We start from the raw sequence: 26,308 nt of genomic DNA, 5'->3' as shown, positions 1-26,308 counted from the left end.
TGTGGTGGATTGTTGCTTAAATCCACAGGCACCTTTGGTTGGGGGACAGACTACGCTCCCCATTCTATTACAGTGAAACCCACTTATTAGCCCCAAGATGAGGCATTCTTATAATCAGAGAACTAGCAACAACAATAAACCCCCCTTTCATGGGAAACACTGAAGAAAAAGTAAGCAAAGTATAGGAAGGATTTGTGTTCAGATAGTCCAGGCTTTGCAATATCCGGAACCATCTTTTCTGTCTCCTTTTTCATTCCTTTCTCTGCCTCTTCCTCCCAGTGGACCCTCCCCAACAATACAAGGAGGGTCCATATGAATGCATGTATGAACATATATGGTAGTATATACCTGAATTCAAGGAGTAGTGAAAACCCTAGTCCCCTTCAGTCTAGACTGGAAACTGAATTCACCTGGGCAGCCGCCAGTTAAGATTTAGTTTAAATGATGTCAAATTTTGCATAGATAGTTGCACATAAAACTTTTTCTCTATTGTATTTCAAGCTTTAAACACGAGATGATTGACAGTAATGGCTATTCACACTTATCTGTTTAAAAAAAAAGGAGTTCTACTTTTACTTTGGAAAAGAACAGGACAAAATCCCATCCTGTCAATATTTGTCAAGCTCCTGCTAGGTACCAGGTCCTGCAAGTTACCACGAGGACTGCAGCAGGAATGGCCGTGCTGGCAAGCAGAGCGCCCAACAGGAGATATAAAGCATCTTGAGAGAAACAACAAAATACAGTAAAAATCCATTTCAAAAGTGAATTTAATATGAGCGAAGAGACTGCTTCAGCAGCCCCAGGGAGAGCACGCAGGTACTGCTGCGTCTCGCATTTCTCTCTGCATCTCTTCTGTCACCCTTATGTAATTTAGGAATACATTTTGACGTAGTGAAATAAGTTCCCAAACAACTCCGACGATTTCAGCAAATATAGTCCCTGAATCTTTAATATTCTAGTTGGCTTTTTATACGCTCCCTCATTTCATTTTTAGAACTGTTTCTTCAGCAGCTCAGCCTGCGATGCTGCATAGACGTGACATGAGAAGGCAGGTGGAGACAGATGCTATGTCATTCTAAATTGCCCCAAATCTTCAGGTGTCACCATCATCAGCAAAACCACTACCTGCTTCTCTTAGCAAGATTTTCAGCTCTCTCTCAGATCTGCATCATCGCAACTGGTCTGCAATGTCCTCCAACATGTGAGTCAACAGGATGGTGGCTATGCACTTTCAGGAGACTTTAGGGTAACAATGTCCCCCAAAAGGAAGACACTCAAAGACCCATTCTTACAATGCCACAAATTAAGTCATAGGAAAGCAAGGACATTTTTTTATTTTGGTTTGATCCCTTCTCAGAATGTGGAATCATAACATACAGACCATTCCCCAGGACATTTTAAAGAAAAGGTTTCCACATCGACCTTGTTGATTATCCACATAAGGGAGCACAGAAGCAAGTGAGCAGATGGGGAGGAGGGTAAAGGCACACCATCTCCAACTCTCCCGGCGGCTCCCGCACCTCTCCTTCCTCTAAACTCTCAAGGAACATCCGATCTGCATCACTCATTTCAACACTTGAATGCCCTTGGCCATATTTTCCAAAGTGTATCATTGCTTTCTCACTTCAGTGTTTAAATTGCTTTTCTGTGTGAGGATAAGGCTTGTGTCTCTTGTCCCCAGCACCACTGCTACCCGCTGCTGTCCAGACACAGCATCGAAATCATGATGGTTTGAACAAATTACTAATGTGAAGAGGTTCTCTATTATTCCCAGAAAATTGTTCCAGCAAACTGGTTTCTCGGCTCCCTCCGCTTTGCAGGACTGATCTTCAAGATGACAGTGCACGTCACTCTTTATGTGGTCCTGTACGGGGGATAAGCCCGAGGCTGCCAGCCTCAACTGTCCACGTAGGAGATGCTGCTCCAGGATTCATTCCTCTGGGGTTTAGTGTTGCTTTGTTCGAGGAACAGCCTTTTGGCTGCACAAGCAGAGAGCAGTGGCTGAGGAGAAGATTGGTAAAGGACTCAGGGACTAGTCTGGGGTCAGAAGCAGGCACTAGCTCGAAGGTCGAAGTGGTAGAGACTGCATTTCATTCATTTCTGCGTCTCCAGCATCAGCAGTCACTGAAGGGATGAAAGAAAGAACGGAAAACCCAGTGACAGGTGGATACGACCCCGGGGATGCTGGAGTCCAGATTGACACCAGTTCTTTGCTCTTTGGAGCGGAGGCAGGAGGTGGAAATCTGTTTAACAGGAGCTTCCTGCAGGATGAAAACATTTAGTTTTGCCGGTCTTTCCCTCATAGACAGAATAAGGAAGATTACACGTGCACAGGACATACAGTTTTTATTAAGAGATGAGGGAGAAGATAGACGGGGTGTTAGAACACACGGCATCTCCCCCTCTCGTCATTAGTTTCGCTTTTATAAAAAATTCATAACAAGCAGCCCTGTGTGGACAAATACAATTTCTACTTGTGGCTCTCTAGCACCTAATGTTGGCTCTGAGCCATTCCCAGGGGACTTCTGAGTGGAGCTTTCCAGAACAACGCCTCTTCTTTCCAGAGTCCTGCTGTGTTAATGCAGCACAAGGAGGCCCGAACTTCCCCTCCGAGGTCAGCGATGGCTCCGACTGGCTGACCTGGCCGACGCGCAGTGGCGGTTGAGTTGGTGCGTTAAGTAGTTGATGGAGGTTAAGCATCCGAAGGGGTTGCCACTGCTGCTTCTTTTTATTCCTCTTGTTCATTTCTACCTTCTGCACTTTACTTTTTTATCCCTCATGTAATAATAAAATGAGAAGTTGTGAGAAGGGCTAAGAAGGAAAAGCATGGAGTGTCATGAAGACTATCGTTCTAAGCAGATTCTGCCAACACCATTATTTCACTTGCTTTCTAAAGAATGTTGTTTAAAAGCAAAATTGAAATTCAAAATTTGAAATTTGGAGGGAATTGGAAAAAGCCTTTTCTCCTCTCATTTTTAACCCCCCAGGTCTCTGAGGAGGACATTTTTAAGGGTAGCTTCTGTTCAGTGGAGTCTCTGAATGGACACCTGGAGCCTCAGATCTACGTTTCTGTTGAGCTCAGAAAGCATTTTCCCATCTCTGCTGTCACCAGACATCTTGAGTTGGGGGGGATCCCCAACAAAATAAGAGTCCCTTAGTAACAGAGCAAGTCCACCAATGCGCCTTGGGCCTGTCCGTGAGGCACTTCCTCATCTTCACAAAGAGGATAATGCACTCGCATAATTGAATTCGTTCTCAAGGAAGAACATGAGGGCAGCGTCTTTGAAGGTAGAAAAGGAAACACCTTTGCTTGTCTGTATTTCCAAACCATGGTTCTTAGAGGAATAATGTGCTGTTCTCCTTTTTTCCAACATTTTTAATTAATGGCAAGACACTCCAGTACCACATAAACAGGCTCTGCCTCTCTGTTTTTCGTAAAGGCTATTTACACTGTGAGAGGGTGAATCTTCATTTTCCTACTTCCATAAATACCTTATGAACCGTATTAGCCATTTTTGTAGGCCACAAAAATTTAAATACTGGTAATTTCGTATGGTTCAAACCAATACGTTTGTATATACATTACTATAAACACACGTTCCTTATCATATTACCATGTAGAAGAGAGAAAGAGAAAAGAAAAAGACATTCTAACTTATAAGAATGCCAAAAGATAAATTTTGCAAACAATCAAATTTACATGCTCTGTAAGAGATTTCCCAGAACATCATCAACGTACTATTAATCCTATATTAAATCAACAGGGACCACACTGCACCTTGGCACAAAGTCCTATGAAGAATGGAGAGATGTAGTGAATGTCCACATACCGTACAAAACCAGTTATTTTAAAGATCAGGACTTGGTTCTGCTTACCTTCTAGGAAAGGTTGGCTTCAAGGTTTATCTCAGGCCCTTATGTTCTAGAAATCATGTTGTCAGAGTCTGTATATTCCTAACAGTTACACCAAGGATGTAGAGAAATGAGCAGTGCACTGGAATAACTCACATGTGGTCGTAACTGAAAAGATTTATTGATATCCTGTTGTATATAGACGTGGCCCTAAATGAAGAGCCAACTATTTATCATTTACTGAGAGGAATTAGCTTTTATTATAATTTGAAGGTGAAAAAGAAAGGAAATAATTCTATGCACAGGCACGTCTTAGGCAACTGCTAGCTGGGATTCATGTCATATTTAAGCCATAGAATAATTATATAGTTTATGTTATCCCCATTTTATTCATGGGGAAACTGAGGCTTAAAGAGACAAAATCACTGCCCAATTGACATGGAGGGGAAGGAGAGGAGCTGGCCTGCAAGTCCCGCCTTCCTGTCTCCTGAGTGACAGTCAGGGGGACCAGTCCTGAGGGGCGTCCGTTTTCTCCTTTTCTTTCTTTCTTGTTCTCTTACTATTTTTTCTTTCTTTTTGAAAAATACCTGTTGAGCATGTGCTTTCAAAGATGCGTTGGCTGACGTTCAATAACCCTCCTCACCATGGTGATAAATTAAGAGCCTCGGGAAGCTATTAGAGGCTATTAGAAGCTATTAGAGGGAAAGTGTGGCGGTGCTCTCAAGGGCGCAGCCATCCTTGCTTTGCGCGGTAACGGAAGCCTAGCCGTGCCAAGTGAGGCCACGGTCCTGACGCGCATTCCATCAACCCGGGACCCTGCACAGGGAGGACTGCCTGGGGTTTCCTTCCGTCGGCCGCACGGCCAGTTTCCTTTGTGTTCAGGGGGCCTCTTGACCGTCTCTCCGTCACCAGACACTCAAGTGCTTCCGCCTCGAGGTGGGGCTGTCCACAGTGGAGTGAGACTCACACAGCGGGAATCCAAGATCTGACTTACCTTCCCATAGGATCCTTGTCCTAAAACTTTCAACAGTTCAAACTGGGAAGGGTCGGCCTTTTCAAATCCTTCTTTCACATGATGACTGATGTCGATTTCCTTCACGATGCCTTCTTCCTACAAGATAGTGTAACACACGATAAAAATACAAACCAAGAGGTTCCTTTGAATTGATCACAGTTTCGTCCTACATTGAAGTTCTGACTAGTTGAGTATGTTACAGATTTTTAGGATTGGAGTTTAAAAGTTTTGACACCATTTAACTTTACTTAACTTGCTGATTTGTGTCAATTACCCTGTTTGCAGGCCATGGGAGCCTTCGTTTCTTTTCTTCATGGATTTTTGTCATTTGTTCTTACCAGTATCTCAAGGAAATCTAAAGGGATTGTCATTGAAATCCATGCTGCTTCTCAACAGTTTGGGCAAAAGTTAGGATAGGGATGAATATGGAAACTGTGGAACAAAATGATTCTCTGAGAATGTCTGTTTTAATGTCTACACTGCTATGTTCAGAAGGGTCAGAGATAGTTTCCATATGTGGACGTAATTTGTGAAATGCAGATTTTTTCCCTCCTCCTCCTTTTTCTTATACTGTCCCTGATATTTTCTTTTGCCACAGCTAATGCAAAGAACGTTTCCTTGCCATCCTAGAGACTGTATTTCTGAGGAAGCAGTTGGATAAGATTTTCTGCCAGTCCAGAAGCAAGATTTCCCAGTAGGAAAAAAGCCCCTGATCTTTGAATGAAAACATTGACAGAAATCACCACAAATTTTCATCAGAGAGCTTCCTGCCTGCCCCTGCAGATGCATTACTTCACTTGCAAAGGGGAAGGCTATCCGCCCATCACCAGCAATCTGAAATTGAAAAACTGGAAAGGAGGTGTTTCTCCTGACATTAGAGCCCAGCTGTTCCTTGAATCTGTCTCTGCCCTTCTCTGAGATTCCCTTCCCACTCCGGCCATCCATCTGATCCTTCATCCTTTATTACAGTTTTGGCATTGGGCTGGGTACTGGAAAACATCAGAATGGGCTGGCTAAAAAGCTCATCCAAAAATAGCTACCAGGAATTGCGTGCATATTGTGTGCTGGGCACTCAGGACTTTTCATACCTCATTTCTTTTACTCCTTAGAAAACTCTATGATGTGGAGATTTTATCCCGACTAAGGTTACACAGATAGACATGTTAGAGTTGAGTTTCCAATCAAGGACTACTTTAAAGCCACACACTTCCTCCCTCTATTTTAGTCTAAGAGCAAATATTTTCAAATGAAATCATAATAGCAATAATTTACACTACAGTGGTCTCTCTCTAAAATGTATGAGAAATTGGTTGCCCAAAAGTTACGCATTTTATTATCTTGTCTCCCTGTCACTAACATCGGACACCTTTGACAGTAGAGAAAGGTTGTACATGCTGTCAAACCTCACTCAGCAGATCGGTGGCCTCTGAAGTGATCTTTTGCTTTTTTTATTCTGATGGTTAAAGGAAACACTTCAATGTCTACATCTTCAAGAATTACTTGCCATTTTTGTAACAACAATGGTTTTTCTATTTGTGAAAACAAACAATGAATATAGCCAAGATGGATTCTCTTTGGTCAGTTCATGAGGCTAATATGAGCTCAGTCAGAAGACAAAGAATTATGTCATTGCTTTGTAATTACTTCTTGAATAAATAAGTAAGAATGTTGGGGGCATAGGCCAACCAATGGGCATGATATTCAGATCATAATTTGGGAGTGGAGACCGCATTTGAAGACATTTCAGCTTCATACCTCAGGCTCTGTGGAGCAGAAGGACCCTGTTAGCTGCAGGAGACTGCAGCTTTTGTAGGGAAATCTCTATTTATAACAGGAAGAGAAAGAGGAAAAGGAGACCTCAGGGTTCATTGTGTCACCTGTGTTTTCCAGAACTGCATTTGGCATGGCTGCTGCAGACTCTGATTTCCCACTTAGAAAACAAGGCCAAAAGCTGAAGTTCAAAATAATTCTCCAAGACCCCAAAGAAACATAGATGCTATGTTTTTCTGCCATTGTCTTAGCAATTGAAGAAAGAAATGGAAGCTTATTTTCCTTTACATAAGAAGAAAATGCCCCTTTCCTGTTAAGGAAGCACTTCCCTGGCACTGGGCCCATTACCATCCTCTACCTACGGGACCGCACTGTGCGAGTCATTCAGAATCCCAACTTTCCTCCTAAAATAACTTCAATCATGCAGCTGTGTTCATGCAACACCTATGTTATGAGAGACGTAATAATTCACCAAATCACATCTTCTGTGACATCATTTTGGTAACATGAACACATTAACGGTCACACTGCTGAATAGAAAGCAAAATTCAACAGTGTCCAAAGGTGTAGGGTGGGAGAGAGAATGTGGTGTCAATGAAATGGCCAAGGAGGCAAGTGACAACAGGGGTGTGGACTATTAGCCTGGAGGTCTCTTCTCTGAGCCCATTTCACAGCACATGTGTGCGTTTAAGATTTCTAGATCATTCCTACTCTTTAGTAGCTCTTTTTGGAGGATGGAGTCCTGCAGCTGTGGTAAATGAGGCCACTCAATCTGCCGGGACACCAGCAGGCCCCTCTCTGCCTCTGTGGACCCATCATCGCACAGGTTTGCCCAGCAGGTGTTCTTACAGAGGGAGCCCACAGCATCCAGCATCTCACCCCTAGAACCTCGGGATTCCCACCAGTGGTCCCTGTGCCTGGTACTGACACCAGGGGCCAACTTGCTTTAACTATACTTATTTAGTTGTCTTTTAAATTAGTTAGATAATGCATTACTAAAGCCCAACCAACAGTAACATCTCTGATGTTTGGGTCACCATGGTAACGGGTGGGGTGCTCAAGTTTTTCAGAAACTGAGAGTCAACTCCTTGCCCCTTTCAGGCCAGTTGAGACCACCAACTCATCAACTGGGCCTGCGCCGGTGACTGATAAATGATCCTTTGACGTCAGGAAGCTAAAAACTTCACCCTCAGACCCCCAGATCATGGGAACACTGCCATTTTATGAACATGCATCCTCTGAAGAGCCATGAAGCTGGACTACGCTTTTGCAGATCATCAGTTACCTCATTTCTCCTTACCTCAAATCATCTATCTCTACACTTCAGACCACCTTGCCCCCTGCCCCATAAATATCCCTGAGTCCCTATTTTTGGGAAGGCAGATCTGAGATAGATTCTCCCACCTCCTCGCTTGGCTGCCTTGTGATTAAATCCTTCTTCTTTGAAAACTTGTCATCGTCTCAGTGATTGGCATAATCACACAGGAGCAAAAGGAACCTGGTTTGGTAACAGTACGTCAATCTTCACGCCTTTCTAAGAACATCCGATCAGCATCCCAGGCTGCCTGCTCTTCCCCAGTCCACCTCACTCCCCTTCCATGCAGTATTTCACCTTCTTGAGTCATCGCCTTAACATTTCAAATCAAAGGTCTGGACATGAATCTCTCCTGACATTTCCAGTTTTGTGTAGATTCTTGCTGTCAAAGTATTTAGGGCAAAGATACCCAAAGCACGTATCTACTTTCATCTCCGAGGATGGCATTGCAAACCTCACGTGTCTTCCCTGATCATATTGCAATGCAGTTACCTTCTCACTGAAAATCAATTACATCTTTAACAGCAAAGAATCTCAACTATCCCTAGAGAAAGGAACCAAGAGGGTAACCTTTTATTTATTTTATTTTTTAGTAATTTTATTTATTTATTTATTTTCCCCCGAAGCCCCAGTAGATAGTTGTATGTCATAGCTGCACATCCTTCTAGTTGCTGTATGTGGGACACAGCCTCAACATGGCCGGAGAAGCGGTGTGTCGGTGCACCCGGGATCCGAACCCGGGCAGCCGGCAGCGGAGCGTGCGCACTTAACCGCCAAGCCACGGGGCTGGCCCTAGAGGGTAACCTTTGCGATTTTAGAGTTCTGCATTCATAGTGACATTTTGGCTTGAACTTGCCTGGGGATACTTTGTTCTTCTCTGTCCCAAGAACTTAAAAAAAAAAAAAAAAGGAAAGGAAAAAGGTCTAGAATCGAATGCTGACTATAGGGGCCTGTGTGCACAGAAAACACCTGGACGGAAGCAGGAGGGGAACATGCCCAGGCAGGCCTGCTTCTAACTGTTTCCAGATGGGATGGCCCTATTTTCTGAGTCATTTCATGATTATTAGGCAACTAGAACTAAAATATTATCCATGCCTCATTTTGAAATAAATGCCTTTTCTCTTTTATGGGGCAGGTCATTTTATCTAGAACTCTGTGGATTTTAACGCCATTCCCGTAAGAAAATAAAGTCTGTTCCTACACCCTCTACATAGAGCACTAAATATTTGGTTTCCAGCATAACTCTTGTGAATGGGTATTTTTTAAAAATAACTTGAGAAATTTGGGGGAGAACCTGGTACCATGATCAGGTGCTTGCTCTACAAGCAAGGATTTCAAAAATGTCCTAATGTGAGAGCTAAAAACTAGAGAAATAAATTGTTTAAACAACATTACTGTATGACAAAATAATTTGTGACAATGAATTTTTTAAATCCCCATTGAATTGTGTTTGAAATGCTGACCAATCGCAGAAATTCCGTGCAGGTATATCAGGAGCTGTCATGAGAGGCTGGTGGGTTGGAAAGACAGAGACGAAAGCCAGCCAGAGGAGGACACATCACGGCTGTCCCCTCTTCTCTGCACCAAAGTCATCTTTGTAGAATTCCCTTTGTTCTGAATCATCTGCTTTCCATGTCATTAAAAAGAGAATATTTATGAAAAATAAATGCAAGGTAAAAGTTGTGAAATATTAATGATGAAGACATAGAAAATAAAAATTGGGCAAGTGTTAGCTTTATCTCCAAAAAAGGGGAGACATCCTTCTAGAAATCACCAATTCACATGTAGGATATCAATTCCCAGGAAGATTATAGAATAAACGATTAAACAGGTGGTTTATGAAAATGTAGAAAAGAACAAAGAAATTTCCTAAACTCTGACTCGCTGCGAGCAAGTCCTGCCAAGCCAACCCCGTCCTACTTCTGACATGTTAGTACAGCAGCGACAGGTAAACCACACCCTGGTTTTCGGAGAGCTCTGATAGTCCCACAGAACCTCAGGTCAGCAAGACGCTGACATCTCAGTGTTTCATATCAGAGCACCATCAGTTACTCTTCCAGACACCAAAACGTGATGGGCCTGCCCAGACACAACATCTTGTTCCAGAGGCTCTCAATGTGGCCAGGGTCCCCGCTGCATCAGAACCACCGGAGAACGTGTTAAAAATGCAGATTCCAGGCCCTGGGCGAGGCCTGTTGAGTGTGGAATCTCAGGAAAGAGCGGGGTCCTAGCTCAGAACTTGGCTTCACAGAGCTTCCCACTGACACCAGCATTCCTTTCCCTCTCCTACTGGATGGTTCCCAGCTTACAAACAGGCTGGCGATACTCTTCTCAGTAAAAATGAAAACTTCATTGTCCCCCCACTGCCCCACCAGCCACCACCGTGTCCCCTTCCTGACACATCTCTCTAGAGGGATTTTCCATACTCACTCTCTCCAATCCCTCTTCTCTCCTGAACCCACTGCCATCAGCTTTCACCATTTCACCAAAACTGCTGTGGTCAAATCATCAAAACCTTCCTCGTTGCTAAGTCCAGTGGTCAGATCTCGGAGCTCCTGGCCCCGGGCATGATCCATCACTCCATCTTCCTCACTTGGACTCCAGGACGTCGTGCTCCCTGATCCCCCAACCTGCCCATTCTTCAGTCTCCTCGGAGGGTTCTGTCCTTAACTCCCTTCTCCCAACGTCCCCTCCCACCAGAGCTCAGTCCCTGGCCTCTTGTTCCGTGTAATCACCCCCTTGGGACCTCATCCTGTCTGGGGCTTTACGTTACCATCTCAACACTGATGACTCCCAAATCTAGATCTGCAGGCAGGACCTCTCCCCAGAACTCCAGTCCTAGAGGCTCATCACAGACAACTGTCCTGAGTGTGTGTGTGCACGTGTGTGTGCACGTGTGTGTGCACGTGTGTGTGAGAGAGAGATCTGAAGGGGCCCAGGGACAGGGGCACCTCCTCGAGGTCTCAGCTTTATGCAGGGATGGGTAAGAGGTCTCCCTAGGGCAAGCCCTGGGATCTGTCGCTGGTCCCCCTGCCCTGTGAGGCTATGACTCCACCAACCTCAAGTTCACCTCAGTTCACTTTGTCAATTGCCCTCAGAGAAAGTCAGCTACAAGTGTCTTCTTCCTCTGGGTTCTTGCTCTAACACAGGTTGTGGCCTCTGAATATTTCCCTAACTTCCCAACTCATGAATGCATTTAACTATTTTTAAAAAGATACTCTATCCAATACTTTTAATTGTTTTCAGCACAAAGGCTTGCTATACCTAGTGTACGGTATTGCTTACTACGTTTTGGGTCTTGTTACCAGTAAAGCTTTCTACACCAATAAACATATGCTGTGCACTACAAAAATCCCAGCATAGGTGGTTTTTGCACATATTACTAATATAAAGTGAGAATGGCTAGACCTTTAAACCACAGACTCTAAGAACCAGAAGGAACCTACTTCTTTTAGACAGGTTGGGCGGTTTCTTCAAGGGACCCCAGGGGGGAGAGCCATAAGCAAATCTCCACCTCCTGACACCTGGATCCATGCTCCAGGCAACACCGCTTCCCTTCTGACCAGGCCTTAGGCAGTTTTTGAGAAGCAGCGGCCAATAAATTCCGTTGTTTTCTCTGCTCTTTAAATTGCCCTTCACGCAAATGTCTCAGCAAATGTGTTTGCTTTTACTGGTGTGAGCAAATGTGAAATGAAATTGTAGGACCAGCTGCACTTGTCCAATCAATTTCCCAGGAAACTACTGCTGCGCAAACTTTCCCCTCCATCTCTAAAGGGCTCAATGTAAGCTGAGCCATTTAGGACAGTGGCACCACTCCCAAACAGAGTGGAAATCAAGCTGGTTCTATGGGCATTAGTGGAAATCTAGACAAAACAAGGATGGCTTTACTGCAGAAGAATAAATCCTCCATGAAATCATAGGAGTGAGGGAAGCAGGAAGGATAATGGATGGGAAAGAAAAAGGAAAATGCTGGATGAAATGTTGAGACGGGAGGTGGGAGCTCTGAAATTTCAGGAGCGTGATACGCTACACCTGAGTAGAGGGGAGGAGACTTGTTGGGCTCTCCGAGATCTGTTTTCCACCCCTGGTAATTTTCAGTGCTTGAACTACAGATATATTTGACACGATGCTCAACCGGATGCAGCAGAATTCCCAGAGGGACCGAAGTGTGGATAACATGCGGGGCACTCTTTTCTCATCCATCCTGGAATACTGTTTTTCCTTTTTCTTATCAAAGAAAGTGATTCAGCATACAGGGACAGTCACCACAGTAACTCACACACAGTGACAATCAGCAAGGAGTGGCCTTTAAATGAAAGCTCCACTCCTTCACTGTTTCTGTCTTTTTCACACCATTGTCCTTTGTCCCCTCTAATTATTTTCCCTTCCATCCTTCTGGAAGCCTCTCTGTCTGCTGGTATTTTTATAAATCACAGTCTATGCAAATCGGACTCCCTGAAAGCTATGATTATAAATGGTGACTGACAGATGGAGCAGTATCTTTGCAGGGGCCTCCTTCACCCAGAAAAGACTTGCAAAGAGTGGAGGACGCAGGCGTCCTACAAACACACAGGCTGCAGGCTCCTGAGTTCTAATAACTCGTCATCCTTCAGGGTAAGGATTAATTCTTACATTAATTCTAATAAGTTCCGTCAAACCTGAGCTCCCTGAGAAAGCAACATACCATGAAACACTAACTGTGAAGTGACAATGACAGGTGCGAGGCTCCGGTATCAATGTGGTGTTTTAGGTGTCGGCTCTAAATATGGCCCGTTGACCCTTTCCATCTCATCTCCAAAGTGACCTTTGATGATGTTCTTTATAAAGAGTCATTTCTAACCCGAGGGGATGAGAAAGTTGTTATCTATCGATGTGAATTTGTTGAGATGTTAAGAAGAATCTCCAAAGAATCTCGAAATTGGGAGTGGATGGAAAATGCATGCAGTTAGGTCCAGCCACAGAGAAGTTTCCTAACAGAACAAACAGCTTTATATGGGACAATCTCTGTGATGGGGCAGTGGGATGTGCGCCTAACGGGGGCTAACTAAATCTTTATCTTTAGCACACTTTAAAATAGTGCCAAGTAAAAACCCGCAGAAGGTGATATAATGATACGGGGCTGCACGCCTGGTGTGTACGAACAGGCGATGATCACACTTTTCTCTGTCCCTTCCTCATCTTTAGAACATTTTCACTCTGCCTTTGAGGTATGTGTATGAAAGAGAGGATGCACCGAAAGATGACAGAAAACTGATAACACAGGCTTCAAAATCCCAAATGAAAATCTTACATGATGATAACGCACATGATCAATATAATTAAAGAAGTTATAGTCACATCCCAGTGAGGTCTACTGGGACAAGCTTCATATTTTTTCCAGAAAACGGAAAATTGCGTTTATCTGAATATCATCTTCTCCAAGACTTATTTACATATTTCTGACTTGATATTTTAGTTTTTTTTCAAAATAAACATTTTAGTAAATACTTGATCAATTGATACATTAATTCTCACGATTGCACATGGCAAGTTCTTGTTCCTTCTCTAATAAAAGGTGACAGACTCATGGCAGGACTACATAATTAGAGGCAGAAGACAAATCTGTGAGTGTCATTATGGAGGTTTTACTTATTTTTCTCATCAAAAGAGAAGTTGAGGTGTGTAACCAAAGTTCTCCAGAACCATCAATAAGAATGTCTTTACACATTTGAGGCCAGTGGTCAGGTGGTAGATTCAAATTTTCAAAAGGGCAAAGAATATTCTTGAAGATAATGTGAAAAGTCAAAGTCAACATGGATTGTTTGTGTTTTCCTTGCTACACTGGGAAGATCATCACTGTAAATTTGTCCTTGGGAACATTTAAGTCAAAGGTACAATTTGTAATGAAAGTACACATTCTCTAGCACTCACTGGCAACTAGACTTAAAAAGTGATTCAACGGTGAATATCAAAGTATTGGGCAAAAACTATGGGCTGTATTAATTCAATCATTCAGACATCCATTGGAAGACACCTGACTCGGGTACCACAGACCAGCCTGATGCCTTATCTAGAGAGCAGAAAAAGGAGCGTGCACAGGGACACAGAGACCGAGCGTCTCTCAGCAACACCTATGTGGAGAAAAGCCATTTGGATTCTGCAAGGAAAAAGACGCTTAATAGATTTTTTTAATGGCTCAACAAATACACAGCAATAACTATTAAAACTGATTGCTATGATTTGGGAAAGTCTTATCTGGGAATTCTGTCTTCATAGCTCTTCCTCTGAAAGTAGAGATGCAAAGTACCCCTCCCCGGAAGTGGTGCTGGCACCCCACTCAAATAGAAGGCGTATATTTGTGATCTGCATGAGGGCAGGCAAAGCAGAATCTGTAGGGTTCAGCTATGGATGAATTATTCAAATTGATAACATCTTGGCAAATGGGAATAATTTGCAAAAGGATCATAAGAGACCACTTGGGTGAGCAGAATGATGGTAGCATCATTTAACATATGGGAAAGTGTGCAGGATGAGGTCATGTTTTGGGGAAACCAATAATTGTGCCCTATAAAGAATTTTATATTATAATATAGAATAATCAGGGGTGCCAGCCTGTTGGCGTAGCAGTTAAGTTTGCCTGTTCCTTTTCAGGGGCCCAGGGTTCACCAGTTCAGATCCTGGGCGAGGACCTACTCACCACTCATCAAGCCAGGCTGAGGCAGCTTCCCACATAGTAGAGCTACAACTCTACAACTATGATACAACTATGTACTGGGGCTTTGGGGAGAAAAAAGAGACAAGAGGAAGATTGGCAACAGATGTTAGCGGAGGGCCAATCTTCCTCAAAAAAAAAAAAAAAGAGAGTAATCAGCCATAGTGCAGGAAACAATCTAAAGAGCCACTGAGTCCATGTTTAGAAAAATAAATGCCACTATGAATAGAAAAGCATGCAGTCTTCCTGGGCAGACTGGTGGGCACTGAGCAGAAAGCATTCTTTTATTCCATCCACAAATTCCATGGTCTACCAAGAAGCACACGTGTTCATACCTTCTGACCCAAGGATCTCACTTCTCAGATTTGATCAAAAAAATCTGAATATGGAAAGCTGTTTGTTACAATGCTTTTTATAAGAGAGAAGAAATGGGAAACAATTTAAATGTCCAGCAAACACGGAAGAATTAAGTAAATGATGACACATCCACCAAATGAAATTTTACACAGGCATTAAAAGTGATTGTGCCATTTAGAATTGCTCCCAGAGCAATGAAATACTTACGGAAAAACTAACAAAACACATACGGTATCTGTGTACTGAAAATTACCGAACACTACTGAAAGAAATCGAAGAGCTAAATAAATGGAGAGACGTGTTCATAGATTGGAAGACAACATAGCAGAGTTTAATTCTCCAAAAACTGATCCGTAGGTATAACACAATTCCTATCAAAATCTGAGCAAGGCTTTTTGTAGATATAGACAAGCTTATTCTAAAATTTATATAGAAATGCAAAAGACGTAGAATAGCTAAAAACAACTTTGAAAAAGAATAACAAAATGGGAGGAATCACTCTATTGATGTTAAGGCTTACGACATAGCTGCAGTAATTAAGACAGTGTGATACTGGTGGAAGGACAGGCACATAGACCGATGGAACAGAACAGAGGGCCCTGGAAGAGACTTAGTCAAATGTACCAACTGATCTTGGTAAGGATGAAACAGGAATTCAATGGAGGGCGGGGAGCCTTTTCAACAAATGGTGCTGGAGCATTGGACCTCCAAAGGCAAAAAAAAAAGACATTTGACCTAAATCATACAACAATGAACTGAAAATGGATCACAGACTTAAATGTAAACATAAAACTTTTATGAGGAAAGCTTCAGGACCCAGGGCTAGGGGAAAAATTCTTAGACTTGACCCCAAAAGCATGATCCATAAAAGGAAAAATTGATAAACTGAACTTAATTCAAATTGAAAACCTTTGCTCTGCAAAGACTCTGCTAAGAAGACGAAAAGAGAAGCTATAGAGTGGGATAAAATATTTGCAAATCACTCATCCTACAAAGGTCTTGTATCTACAACATATAAAGAATTCTCAAAACTCAACAGTAAAATAAAACAAATAATCCTATTAGAAAATGGGCAAAAGAAAGTCATTTCACAAAAAAAGATATACAGATGGCAAATAAGCACATGAAAATAGATTCACCACCATTAGCCATTAGAGAAATGCAAAACCACACTAAGATATCATTACACACCTATCAAGGACTAAAATAAAAAAAATAGTGATAACATCAAATGCTGGCAGGGATGCAGAGAAACTGGATCTCTCATACATTGTCGGTGGGAATGGAATATGGTACAACCACCGGAAAACAGTCAGGTAGATTCTTCTAAAATGAAACACGCACTTACCATGCAATCCAGCCGTTGGATTCTTGGGCACTTAACCCAGAGAAATGAAGACTACGTTCACACAAAAACTTATAGATGATAATTCACAGCAGCTTTATTCATAATACCCAAACTGGAAACAACCCAGACATCCTCCAACGGGTGAATGGTTAAGCAAACTGAGATCATCATCCCACAGCAATAAAGAGAAACAAAGTACGGATATACACAACTTGGATGAATCTCCAGAGATTATGCTGAGTAAAAAAAGCCAACCTCAAAAGATTATATTTATATGATTCCATTTGTGTAACATTCTTGAAATGACAAAATTATAGAGAAAAAGAACAGATTAGTGCTTGCCAGAGGTAAGGGATGGTGTGTGTACATGTCCATAAAAGAGTAGCAGGAGGGATCTTTGTGGAGATGGAACAATTCTGTGGTGTTTTTTTTTTTTTTAGAAAGATTGGCCCTGAGCTAACATCTGTTGCCAATCTTCCTCCTTTTTTCCTTTTTTTTCCTCCCCGAAGTCCCAGTAGATAGTTGTATGTTATAGCTGTACATCCTTCTAGTTGCTCTATGTGGGACACCGCCTCAGCATGGCTTGATGAGCGGTGCATATGTCCTGTTCTGGGATCCAAAACGGCAAACTCCCGGCCGCCGAAGTGGAGCACGTGCACCTAACCGCTACGCCACCAGGCTGTCCCCCAATTCTGTGTTTTGATTGTGTTGGTGGTTTCATGAACCTACACATGTGATCAACTTGCAAAGACCTACACACACACACATTCACAAATGAGTTCATGTAAAACTGGTGAAATCTGAATAAACTCTGTTGATTACATCAAATGTCAAATTCCTAGTTTTAATACTGTACTATAGTTATGCAAGATATTACCAGTGGGCGGAATTGGGCAAAGGGCAGATAGGAGCTCTGTACTAGGCATTTCAGAATTAAAAAAAAAAATTTTAAGTGATTTTGAAGTCTATTTGGCAACACTGAAAGAAGCTTGTTATAAGATTTTAAATTTAAAAAGGCAGTAAATAAATTTTATGTAATGATGATTACCATGACCTTTAAAAGATTTGTAGGAAAAATATTTATGGGAAACATATTAAGATATTAACAGTGATGGTATAAGAGGAATATAAATGATTAATTTTCCTTCCTTTGTTTTCTAAGTTTTTTATACAGAAATGTAAAAATGATCAAGAAGACCCAGGCTTCTATCTAAGGAAATTTAATACAATAAATCACCTCACTAGCCATTTATGTGAGATGCCTATGTTCACCCATTGCTTATTGTATCCAGCTACACTGAAATACAATGGAAAGTTTAGGCAAAATTAACTGTGAGTTTTGAAAAGCAAATAAGATCAAATAACTTGCTGCAAGAAAACAAAAGGATGGAAGCCAACATTAAATAATTTGGATACCATTTCTGGATGCGAAGAAAAAACCTACCATTTGGTGAAAAAGAAGGGCTCAATATTTTTAAAGCTATTAAAATTTTTATACTCAACATGCAAGATTCATCTCGTGGATTAACACAGAATTTCCAGTCAGGGTACAGATGGTCAACATAAACATGTGCAATATGGCGACCAACACAAACTTTCCAGCCTGGCAGGTAGTCAGTGAATTGATAGATTTCTTTTCCTGGGAGGTGGGGTGCTTGAGGGTTGGTGGTATAAATTAACTGGAAATTGACAAAGAAAGAACCCGGCTTAAAAGTGAAATTAGAGATGACTGTCTACTATAGTGAATTAGATAACCAAGTTGAGTGTTTCAAATTTCTTTCTCTTAAATAGTTTTGTAGATATAAATATCAAGGGTTTACATTTTTTTTCTTGAATAGTCGTGAGTAGTAATCTAAGTAAAATCAATTGTAGACACTTTTGTGGTGTGTGTGTGTGTTGGATTAATAATTCCTTAATCTCTGAGGGAAGGTTCCATGTGAGCAGTGTTCCCCCATATAAGGCCAATGCATAAAGGCGATACTTGGGTCCATGGAGGAGAATTATTTCTGTCAATACTCTGGTCCAAACTATTTTTCCAGTTTCCTGCTAAAAGTAGATCATCCCAAACATTGTTAGAGAAAACTGCCAATGTGGTTATCAGAGTTTCAGAACACGCGTGACATGCACCTGGCCCTGCTGTGTACACTATCTTTCCCACCCCGATGACTCGTACAAACAGAATCCAGACAGAAACAATCATGAACTTCAGAATTAACTTTAAACAATTTCAATGGTAATGTGCAATCTTTTACCCGTTCCTAAAACTGCTGAAAAGCTGGAACTTGCGGACAAAAACCTCATTCAAAGAACTTAGCTGAATAACCATCCCTTTCTTTTTTTTTGAAACCAACTTAGTTGACATTTTAAAAGACTATGAAACATTCTGCTAAAAAAAATCAGATATGGCTTAAAGTTTTCAAATGCCCCCACCGGCCCACCCACATCACACTGCCCTCCACCCCTGCCCTTCTGAGCTATCAGAACTGGGAGAACTCGCCCAAAAGGATCAAGTCAAATGGAATTAAGCTAATGGTTGAAATCCACACATACGTTAGTTTCGGCCAATATGAGCTATAAACGACAGACTTCCAAACAGTCATGAGCACAGATGAAGAATTTCAAGCAAGGTGACAAACTGAACTGGTTTACACAGTAGAGTGTCCTTTTCGACTGTCTCTTACAACACAGCTCCCTGCTATGAGCATTGCCATTGTTCACAAAACATGGTAATTGAGAACCTAAAGATTCACTGTAGAGCCCACCGAAGAATCTGGACAATTAAATTTTACTCCACAGTAGATAGATCTCATCTGCCTAAAGTTCCTTGTTACCCAATCACCTGTGACGCTGTTTGAAAGAGGCGGGGGACCTGGCAAATGCTTCTCAAATTAGAGATTATGCGCAAGGTAAATACAATGTCAGTTCCATTATCAGTTGAATCCCCATCTGCCTGGCCCCTTTGTGGGAATACCGGTTTTGTTCTTGGTTGCATGCTCCTACCTAGCACAGCGCCTGGCACACAGTATTTACTCAATAAGTGTTTGTGCAGGAATAAAGGAGCACCTTGTGGGTGGTTTAAAAAGGTGTATCAAATGCCCTCCCATGTGGCATTCCACAGGATGCTCTGCCCCAAGCATCAGTCTGCAGAACCACACGTGTGGTGTGACCATGCCAACATGATGCTAGTTGATCCTATTTATGGCGTAAGACACAGCCTTGCGGGCCGGCCCTGCGGCTTAACGGTTAAGTGTGCGCACTCCGCTGCTGGCGGCCCGGGTTTGGATCCTGGGCGCGCACCGACACACCGCTTCTCCGGCCATGCTGAGGCCGCGTCCCACATGCAGCAACTAGAAGGATGTGCAACTATGACATACAACTATCTACTGGGGCTATGGGGAAAAAAAGGAGGAGGATTGGCAATAGATGTTAGCTCAGGGTTGATCTTCCTTGCAAAAAAAAAAAAAAAAAAGACACAGCCTTGGGAACTTTCCACACTCTTGGAGTCATTATTTGTATTATATGTAATCTTTAAATTCAAAGAAATCACATTATAAAACTTTTTAAAAGTCTATCCTAGCTCAGAGGTTTGCCAAAAGGCTTCAGCCACGTTCACCAATTTCAAGTATCTTATTGCACACGGAGACCATGTACTTTGTCCATAACAGACTTAAGTGATGGTGGGGAAAATCCTAAAACTTTTCTGAAGCTCTGGTGGCAACAACATACTTTGTTGTATGCCAAAAAGTTAGCTATTTATACTAGAAAAAATGATTTGAAAACTCGTTTAGAAAACCCCGTCAGTTGAGGAAATGATTCTGAGTCGCTGAGTAGAGGTCCTATCATTTCCTATGCTCAGAGAAGACTAGTTCTTCCTTTGGTGGTATATCCGTGATGGACCCACCACCACACATCATCCCTGAACTTAGGATGCACGCTGGGGTCCTGGCAACAGCTGCAGGCACTCAGAGGCTCTCTGTTAATTCTGCAGTCAAGATTTGACATGCCATCTTCCAGGGTATATTAACAGTTTAGAATCGGAATGGTTCCATAATCGTTAGCACATGAGCACACTAATATAATATAACATTGCTGAATTTAAAATTCTCACGGTAGGCTGAACTCATAAGCTGTAGGTAGCAAGTACCTTGGCCACTTACTCATGTTTATTCAAACTCTCTGTTTTTTTTTTGGTTGAAATCTTTGCTACAAGACAACACTGAGGAGGAACAGGAACCGCTTGCACAGCAGGGCACCACCGGTAGTGTTTACCAGTAGCGAGCATCCTGGGCAGAGCAGGAAGGACCCTCAGGGACTGGTCAGATAGCCAGCCCGCCCCCCAGTGCACGGTCCCCGCCCCTGCTGTGCCCCGCCCCGACTCAACTGTCACGTCATCACACATCTGGCTCATGCCCTTGCTGATGACACTGCTACTGAGCCCAACACAGGGTACTGCTTTAAATGGACTTGGCCGATTTCTGTGGCATCTATAAAAGAAAACCAGACCACTATCACGTTTTGGACTGTTTCCAAAGTGCTCTTCTTTCTCAAAATGACAGCTTTGGAACGTTGGTGCAAATTCCACTGAGATTTGCACGGTATTCTTGGATCTCACCCAGAACTGAGCCCCACTGGAAAATACAAGGGGGTAGGTCACCGTCTGTTTGTGGGAAGGAGTGTCCGAGTCTCAGAAGGGGCTCTCGCCAGCAGGCTGCCCCGAAGCAGTGGCTAAAATTGCACCAAACCCTGTGTGTATGCACATGCGCGGGCGCGGGTGCGCGTGTGTATGCGTGTGTGTGTGTGTGTGTGTGTGTGTGTGTGTGTGCGCGCGCGCGCGCGGGGGGACTGGGTGGAAGGACCTAGTGTGTTCCTGGAGTTGCCATCATTGAAGCAGCTGATGCAGTTCCTAAGCTCAGTTCTCAGCTTCTTCTTCCCACAGACGGGCATATTTTTCTTCCTATAGTTACCGGGAAATTACTACTGCCCTTTCCATAAGCTCCATAAGCAAGAGCTCCGTAGATTTTCACTAGTTCCTGCAAATTTTAACTTCTGTTTCACGTCTTGTGACCACCATATTCCCAGATTGCCAGGCCAGCTTTATAAAGCTGGATATGATACAAAGCTTCACCGCTTCTTTTTAATGTGAAAATTGGATGCAAAGAATTAACAATTGGACTAGGAGCTGCTGACTGAATAAAAATCCCACAGGAATTTCTCTTCCACTGCTATCCCTCTGGATGTGCATCCTGTTTGGGGAAGAGGAGAGCGATGGCCAGGAATGGCAACCGAGTCACGAGGCTTCAGTTGATGAGGACATAGAGGCAGGCATGCTGGTGGTAGTGAGGATGCTGTGTCCCCTTGCAGTGGTCCTCGAAGGCGCACTCTGGCCCATGAGATGTGAAATCAAGCAAACAAACCAACATGCTGTCTGAAACAGTTGTTGTTGTTGTTGTTTTTAAGAAAACAAGTGTGATCTTCCATCTGGAGCAAAGCCGGCCTATGATGGAATTCTGACGTACGGCTGAGGAGACCCTCTGACTCCGCCCACAACTCTATTGCAAGTCGTAGAAATACACAAATTGCCTGTACACTCAGGACCCATCAAAGGAAAAGCAGTCATGAGTTTTTTGAAGATAAATTGGTAATTTACAAAACTTGATTTTGAAATGAGTTTAGAGATTTATGGCTCCTAGAATTTTTCCCTGTAGCTAGAATACTGTTTCAGGGATGGCAGAAAACATTGGTTCAATAAACTCCATGTAAAAATTAGCAATTTCTCTAGCAATTTGGACTCTTAAATATACTAAAATAGCTTGGACCAAGAACAGCCAGCCTAAGCAAAATTGTTTTTATCACAGGTACGTGGTAGGTCTTACGACGGGAAAGGGGCATTCTCCAATCTTAGTTATTTATGCATCTCTTTCTGAGACATTCCCCCCCATCACCTTTAATGTCTGAGATTTCTTTATTCTGATAGAGGAAAAAGTTATCACTGAGCAAGAGCATCCTGTGAAGAAAGGAGAGAGATTGAGGGGTGCTGGCCTCTAGGGAGGGACCACTAAGAATGAAGGTGATGGGAGAAGTCCTAGGACATAGCTGTGGACTAGATGCTTGTGTCCCCCCAAAATTCATATGTGGAAGCCCTAACCCCCAAGGTGATGGCATTAGGAGGTGGGGTCTCGGGAGGCTACATGACTGTGGAGCCCTCATGAACGGGGTTAGTGCCCTTATGAAAGGACCCCAGTAAGATCCCTCACCCTTCTACCATGTGAGGACAAGGTGAGAAGATGGCCATCTATGAACCAGGAAATGCACCTCACCAGACACGGAATCTGCCTGCACCTGGATCTTGGACTTCTAGCCTCCAGAACTGTGAGATGTAAATATTTGTTGGTTACAAGCCATCTAGTCTGTGGTATTTTTGTTATAGCAACCCTAATGGACTAAGACACACAAGAGTTGGTATGTGGGGCTCTGGAGGGGCAAACTGTGTGGGGACAGTGAGAGCAGGCACTAGGACAGAAAGGCCATGTTTGGAAATCTTGAAGAAGAAGGTGATTTCTGATTCTCTTTCTCCTGTAATCCAGGAATGATCAGCATGTTCTTCATCCAGAGCTTGCTTCTGGGGATTCAGTGAACAGCCTGTTCCTAGGCCGTCCTTCTCTCCTTCTCTGAAGTTCTAGGTGAACAGGCAATCAGAGGGGCCCCTCCTCTCCAGCTCCTAAGTGGCTGTGTTGCTGCCCTGGCTTCATCTGAATAACTGTTTGAGGGACGCTGCTCAGGTTTCAGGAACAGCTGTCCTCACTAGGTGCTAAATTCATCTGTATTGGCTCCTCAGTGTCATAGATTCCTGACTGTGGATGTCATTGTTATTGCATTTTCATTTTTCTTGACTTGTGAGTCCCTGATCACATTCCTCTTAATACTTGATATTATAGGAAAGGCCATTCCTATAGCAATCGAAACATACCTAAACATGTTCATCTCTACCTCTGAGTCAATCTGTTTTTTCAGCAAGCTACCCTTCATCTTAGAAGAAAGCTCCTTTTAAGGAAAGAAAGGAACTTAGAAAGAAGTTCCATAGGGAGCTGTGGCTGAAGATCATTTGTCTATTGAGAGGCCAGTAGAACCCACAACTGACCCACAGGAACAAAGACTGTCAGGTTCATCCTGGAACAGACTTGGGTGGAGAGGCAGGCACCCAAATGAACATATAAATGACACACACCGTCCTTTATAGTCAGAATAACAAAACTCAAGAGAGGATCTGAAATTACTGTTTTCATGTGGAATTGAATACTTCTGCATCCAACCGTCTGGACTGAGCATCGTTATTCTAGGCAGGGGATCTATAGTCTTCCAAGAAGTTCCACCAGAAACGAAACGAAACCAAACCCAAACACCTGTCAGGGCCCTCTTGGTGAAAGCACACGGCTTTAATACACATTTTCTACTCTTCCACCAAGGCCGACTCAGGAGCCCACTGGAGGCTCAGGGTGACCGGCATGAACTTGGTGTATAATTCGAGTCCTGCGTCCTAGCCACTCCACCTGTTCCCAGTTAGGCAAATGCCAAGAAGCTCACATGCCAACACCCTGAGACCGTGGCACATTAACCAGCGCCTATGAATTACATCCTGCCTCCCCAAATGCATTCTCTTTTTCAGTTGCGCAATGGCGCTGACCATGCCGACTGGGCGAGTCCAGAGCGCATGTGCCCTCATCCTGTCTGTGCCATGAAGTCCACGCGAGAGCAGTGGGCCGGGTGGCTCCCTCCTCCACACACATGAAGGCAGACCCTACTGGAGCCTGAGTGTGCAAGGGCACACTCCTATGGGTGAGCAGTCAGGGTGCAGAGCATCCTTCCCAGGCTCGGCCTGCAGAGATGAATCCCCGAAGGCTCTCTGGCCGACAGAAACGGAATGCTGGCAGCCATGCCCCCATAGATTTTCGATGGCCAGGCGGCTTGGATCACTCTGGAACTGGACGGTTCTTGCCCTGAGCCATGCCCCATAGCGCCTGGCCGTGACTCAGTTCAAATTAACTTGAAGTTGTGTTTATAGAGGGGGAAAATGCATGAACTGAATTATGCCAATATCTCCTCTACTCAGCATCCTAGTTGAGTATTATCGCACATGAGAGTTTCTCTGTCACCCAAGTTGAGTGGGTAAAAAATCCGCTTTGGGGTTTGTGTATCTGTGTTAGCAAAAAAAAAAGAAAAGAAAGAAAAGTGTTGCTAATGAAGATATAATACCATGTACTGAAACAGCTAGGGTTTTCTACACATAAGGAAATAATGGAGATAAATTACAAGAACATCAGGTTACTCCCAGGCAAATATCAAGAGATCAGAATAAAGCTGGACGTCATTCTAGTCTCCAATTTATATACAGGTATCCTCCCCTCTGAACCCTTCCTTTCCTAATATTTCCTATAATGACCTGTAGAATGTTTTACCCCCAATTCACTACCCAAGCAGCAAGCCTGGTCCAAGCCTGGAGGACAAGTGTTCACCAGTGACGAACACTCAAGACCATATGGAGGATGGGAGGAAGGGTGGGAGACCCACGGTGTCTCAGCTATTCTCCCAATTGGATGGGGCCATGCTTGAGCGTTTAAATGTGTTGTGGGACATCACTGTCATCTGCCCCACCCTGTTAGAGGAAAACATCCTCTAAGAAAATGGAAAACCCCATAAAGAAAGTGGGTGAGCCTGAGAGGCCCAGAGAAGCCGGCACAGCAGAGAAAGTTGAAAGTCAGGATGCATCTGTGAGAGGTAAACTCGTGAAAGACAGAACCTTGGCCTCACGCACATCCCCGAGACAGACCCTGTGCGTGAACACACAGCTGGCGAGTTTACGGAGGTGTGAACTAAGGAGACATCGGGTGTTTCAAGGGCTTTATGCGAGGCAGAAATCCTCAGGGGATTATCCTATTGGGGTTTCAGAGAGTTTAGTGATATTTGGGGAAAAGGATTATGGTTTTGAGCTGTTCGAGCTGGGAACATAGTATAATTTTTGCCATTTAAGATAAAGGAATATAGGCTCCCGATATTCAAAAACTTATTATCCCCCATCTCTTCATGAATGGATTAGATTCGGGTCAAGAGGGAGGCCTTTGGAATTAGAATATGATGCTCCAAGCTCTACTAGCTCATGACGCAGTGGGGCGAAGGCATTCAGTAGAGGAAAAAGGTTTGTATTTTCTTTCTCAACACATAGGGTTGGAGGTACATAATTTAGGAGAAAAAATACATATGTATATGACATATGAATTTTATTGGCACAGCCTCATTTTCCAAGTCTGTATCCAATCGCCAAACATGCAAATCCTCAAATACTTCCTGACACTGAACTCTCACATCAGAATGGGTTGAAAACCATCGTGCTAACTGATAAATGCTTTTCTTATTAAATATGAGTTAATAACCACATTAGTAAATAAATATATCATATGTCTAAAAATACCACTAGTAGACTTTGCTGAGGTTCAGTAATGTGTTCAGTAAAAATGATAAGCATGTTTTCTAAAATGTTACTAAAAAGAGAAAACCTATGCTAGAACCAACGACCCGTATTTACAAGAACTATCAACAATTCCTCTTGGGCCGGCCCTGTGGCTTAGTGGTTAAGTGTGCGCACTCCGCTACTGGCGGCCCGGGTTCAGATCCCGGGCGTGCACCGACGCACCGCTTCTCTGGCCATGCTGAGGCCGTGTCCCACATACAGCAACTAGAAGGATGTGCAACTATGACATACAACTATCTACTGGGGCTTTCGGGGAAAAAATAAAGGAGGAGGATTGGCAATAGATGTTAGCTCAGAGCCAGTCTTCCTCAGCAAAAAGAGGATTAGCATGGATGTTAGCTCAGGGCTGATCTTCCTCACAAAAAAACAAAAACAAAAAAACAAAAACAATTCCTCTTAATGGTGTTTGGGAAGAAACCAGGAAAAGATGGAGGTGT

The 26,308-nt window shown here is 43.2% G+C and overlaps 1 protein-coding gene across 5 annotated transcripts in view; it reads right to left on the bottom strand.

Annotated features, from left to right (window-relative positions):
- The window catches only part of RPS6KA2 (ribosomal protein S6 kinase A2), a 370,158-nt gene that overhangs the window by 102,771 nt on the left and 241,079 nt on the right, over window positions 1–26,308 (bottom strand). For 4 of the 5 annotated variants that reach the window (XM_087425031.1, XM_087425032.1, XM_087425033.1 and 1 more), the window contains one exon: window positions 4,847–4,963. The exons of the other annotated variant lie outside the window; for it this stretch is intronic. In XM_087425031.1, coding sequence (XP_087281157.1) covers window positions 4,847–4,963 — 117 coding nt within the window. The remainder of the gene's footprint in view (window positions 1–4,846; window positions 4,964–26,308) is intronic. 5 annotated transcript variants of the gene reach the window in all.

The sequence above is a fragment of the Ceratotherium simum genome, chromosome 38 (genome assembly GCF_057802395.1).
Source record: "Ceratotherium simum simum isolate JZ-2026a chromosome 38, ASM5780239v1, whole genome shotgun sequence".
In the NCBI taxonomy this organism is placed as follows: Eukaryota; Metazoa; Chordata; class Mammalia; order Perissodactyla; family Rhinocerotidae; genus Ceratotherium; species Ceratotherium simum.
Note: the sequence above shows the minus strand (reverse complement) of the source record. Positions and strands in the feature narration are given on the sequence as shown.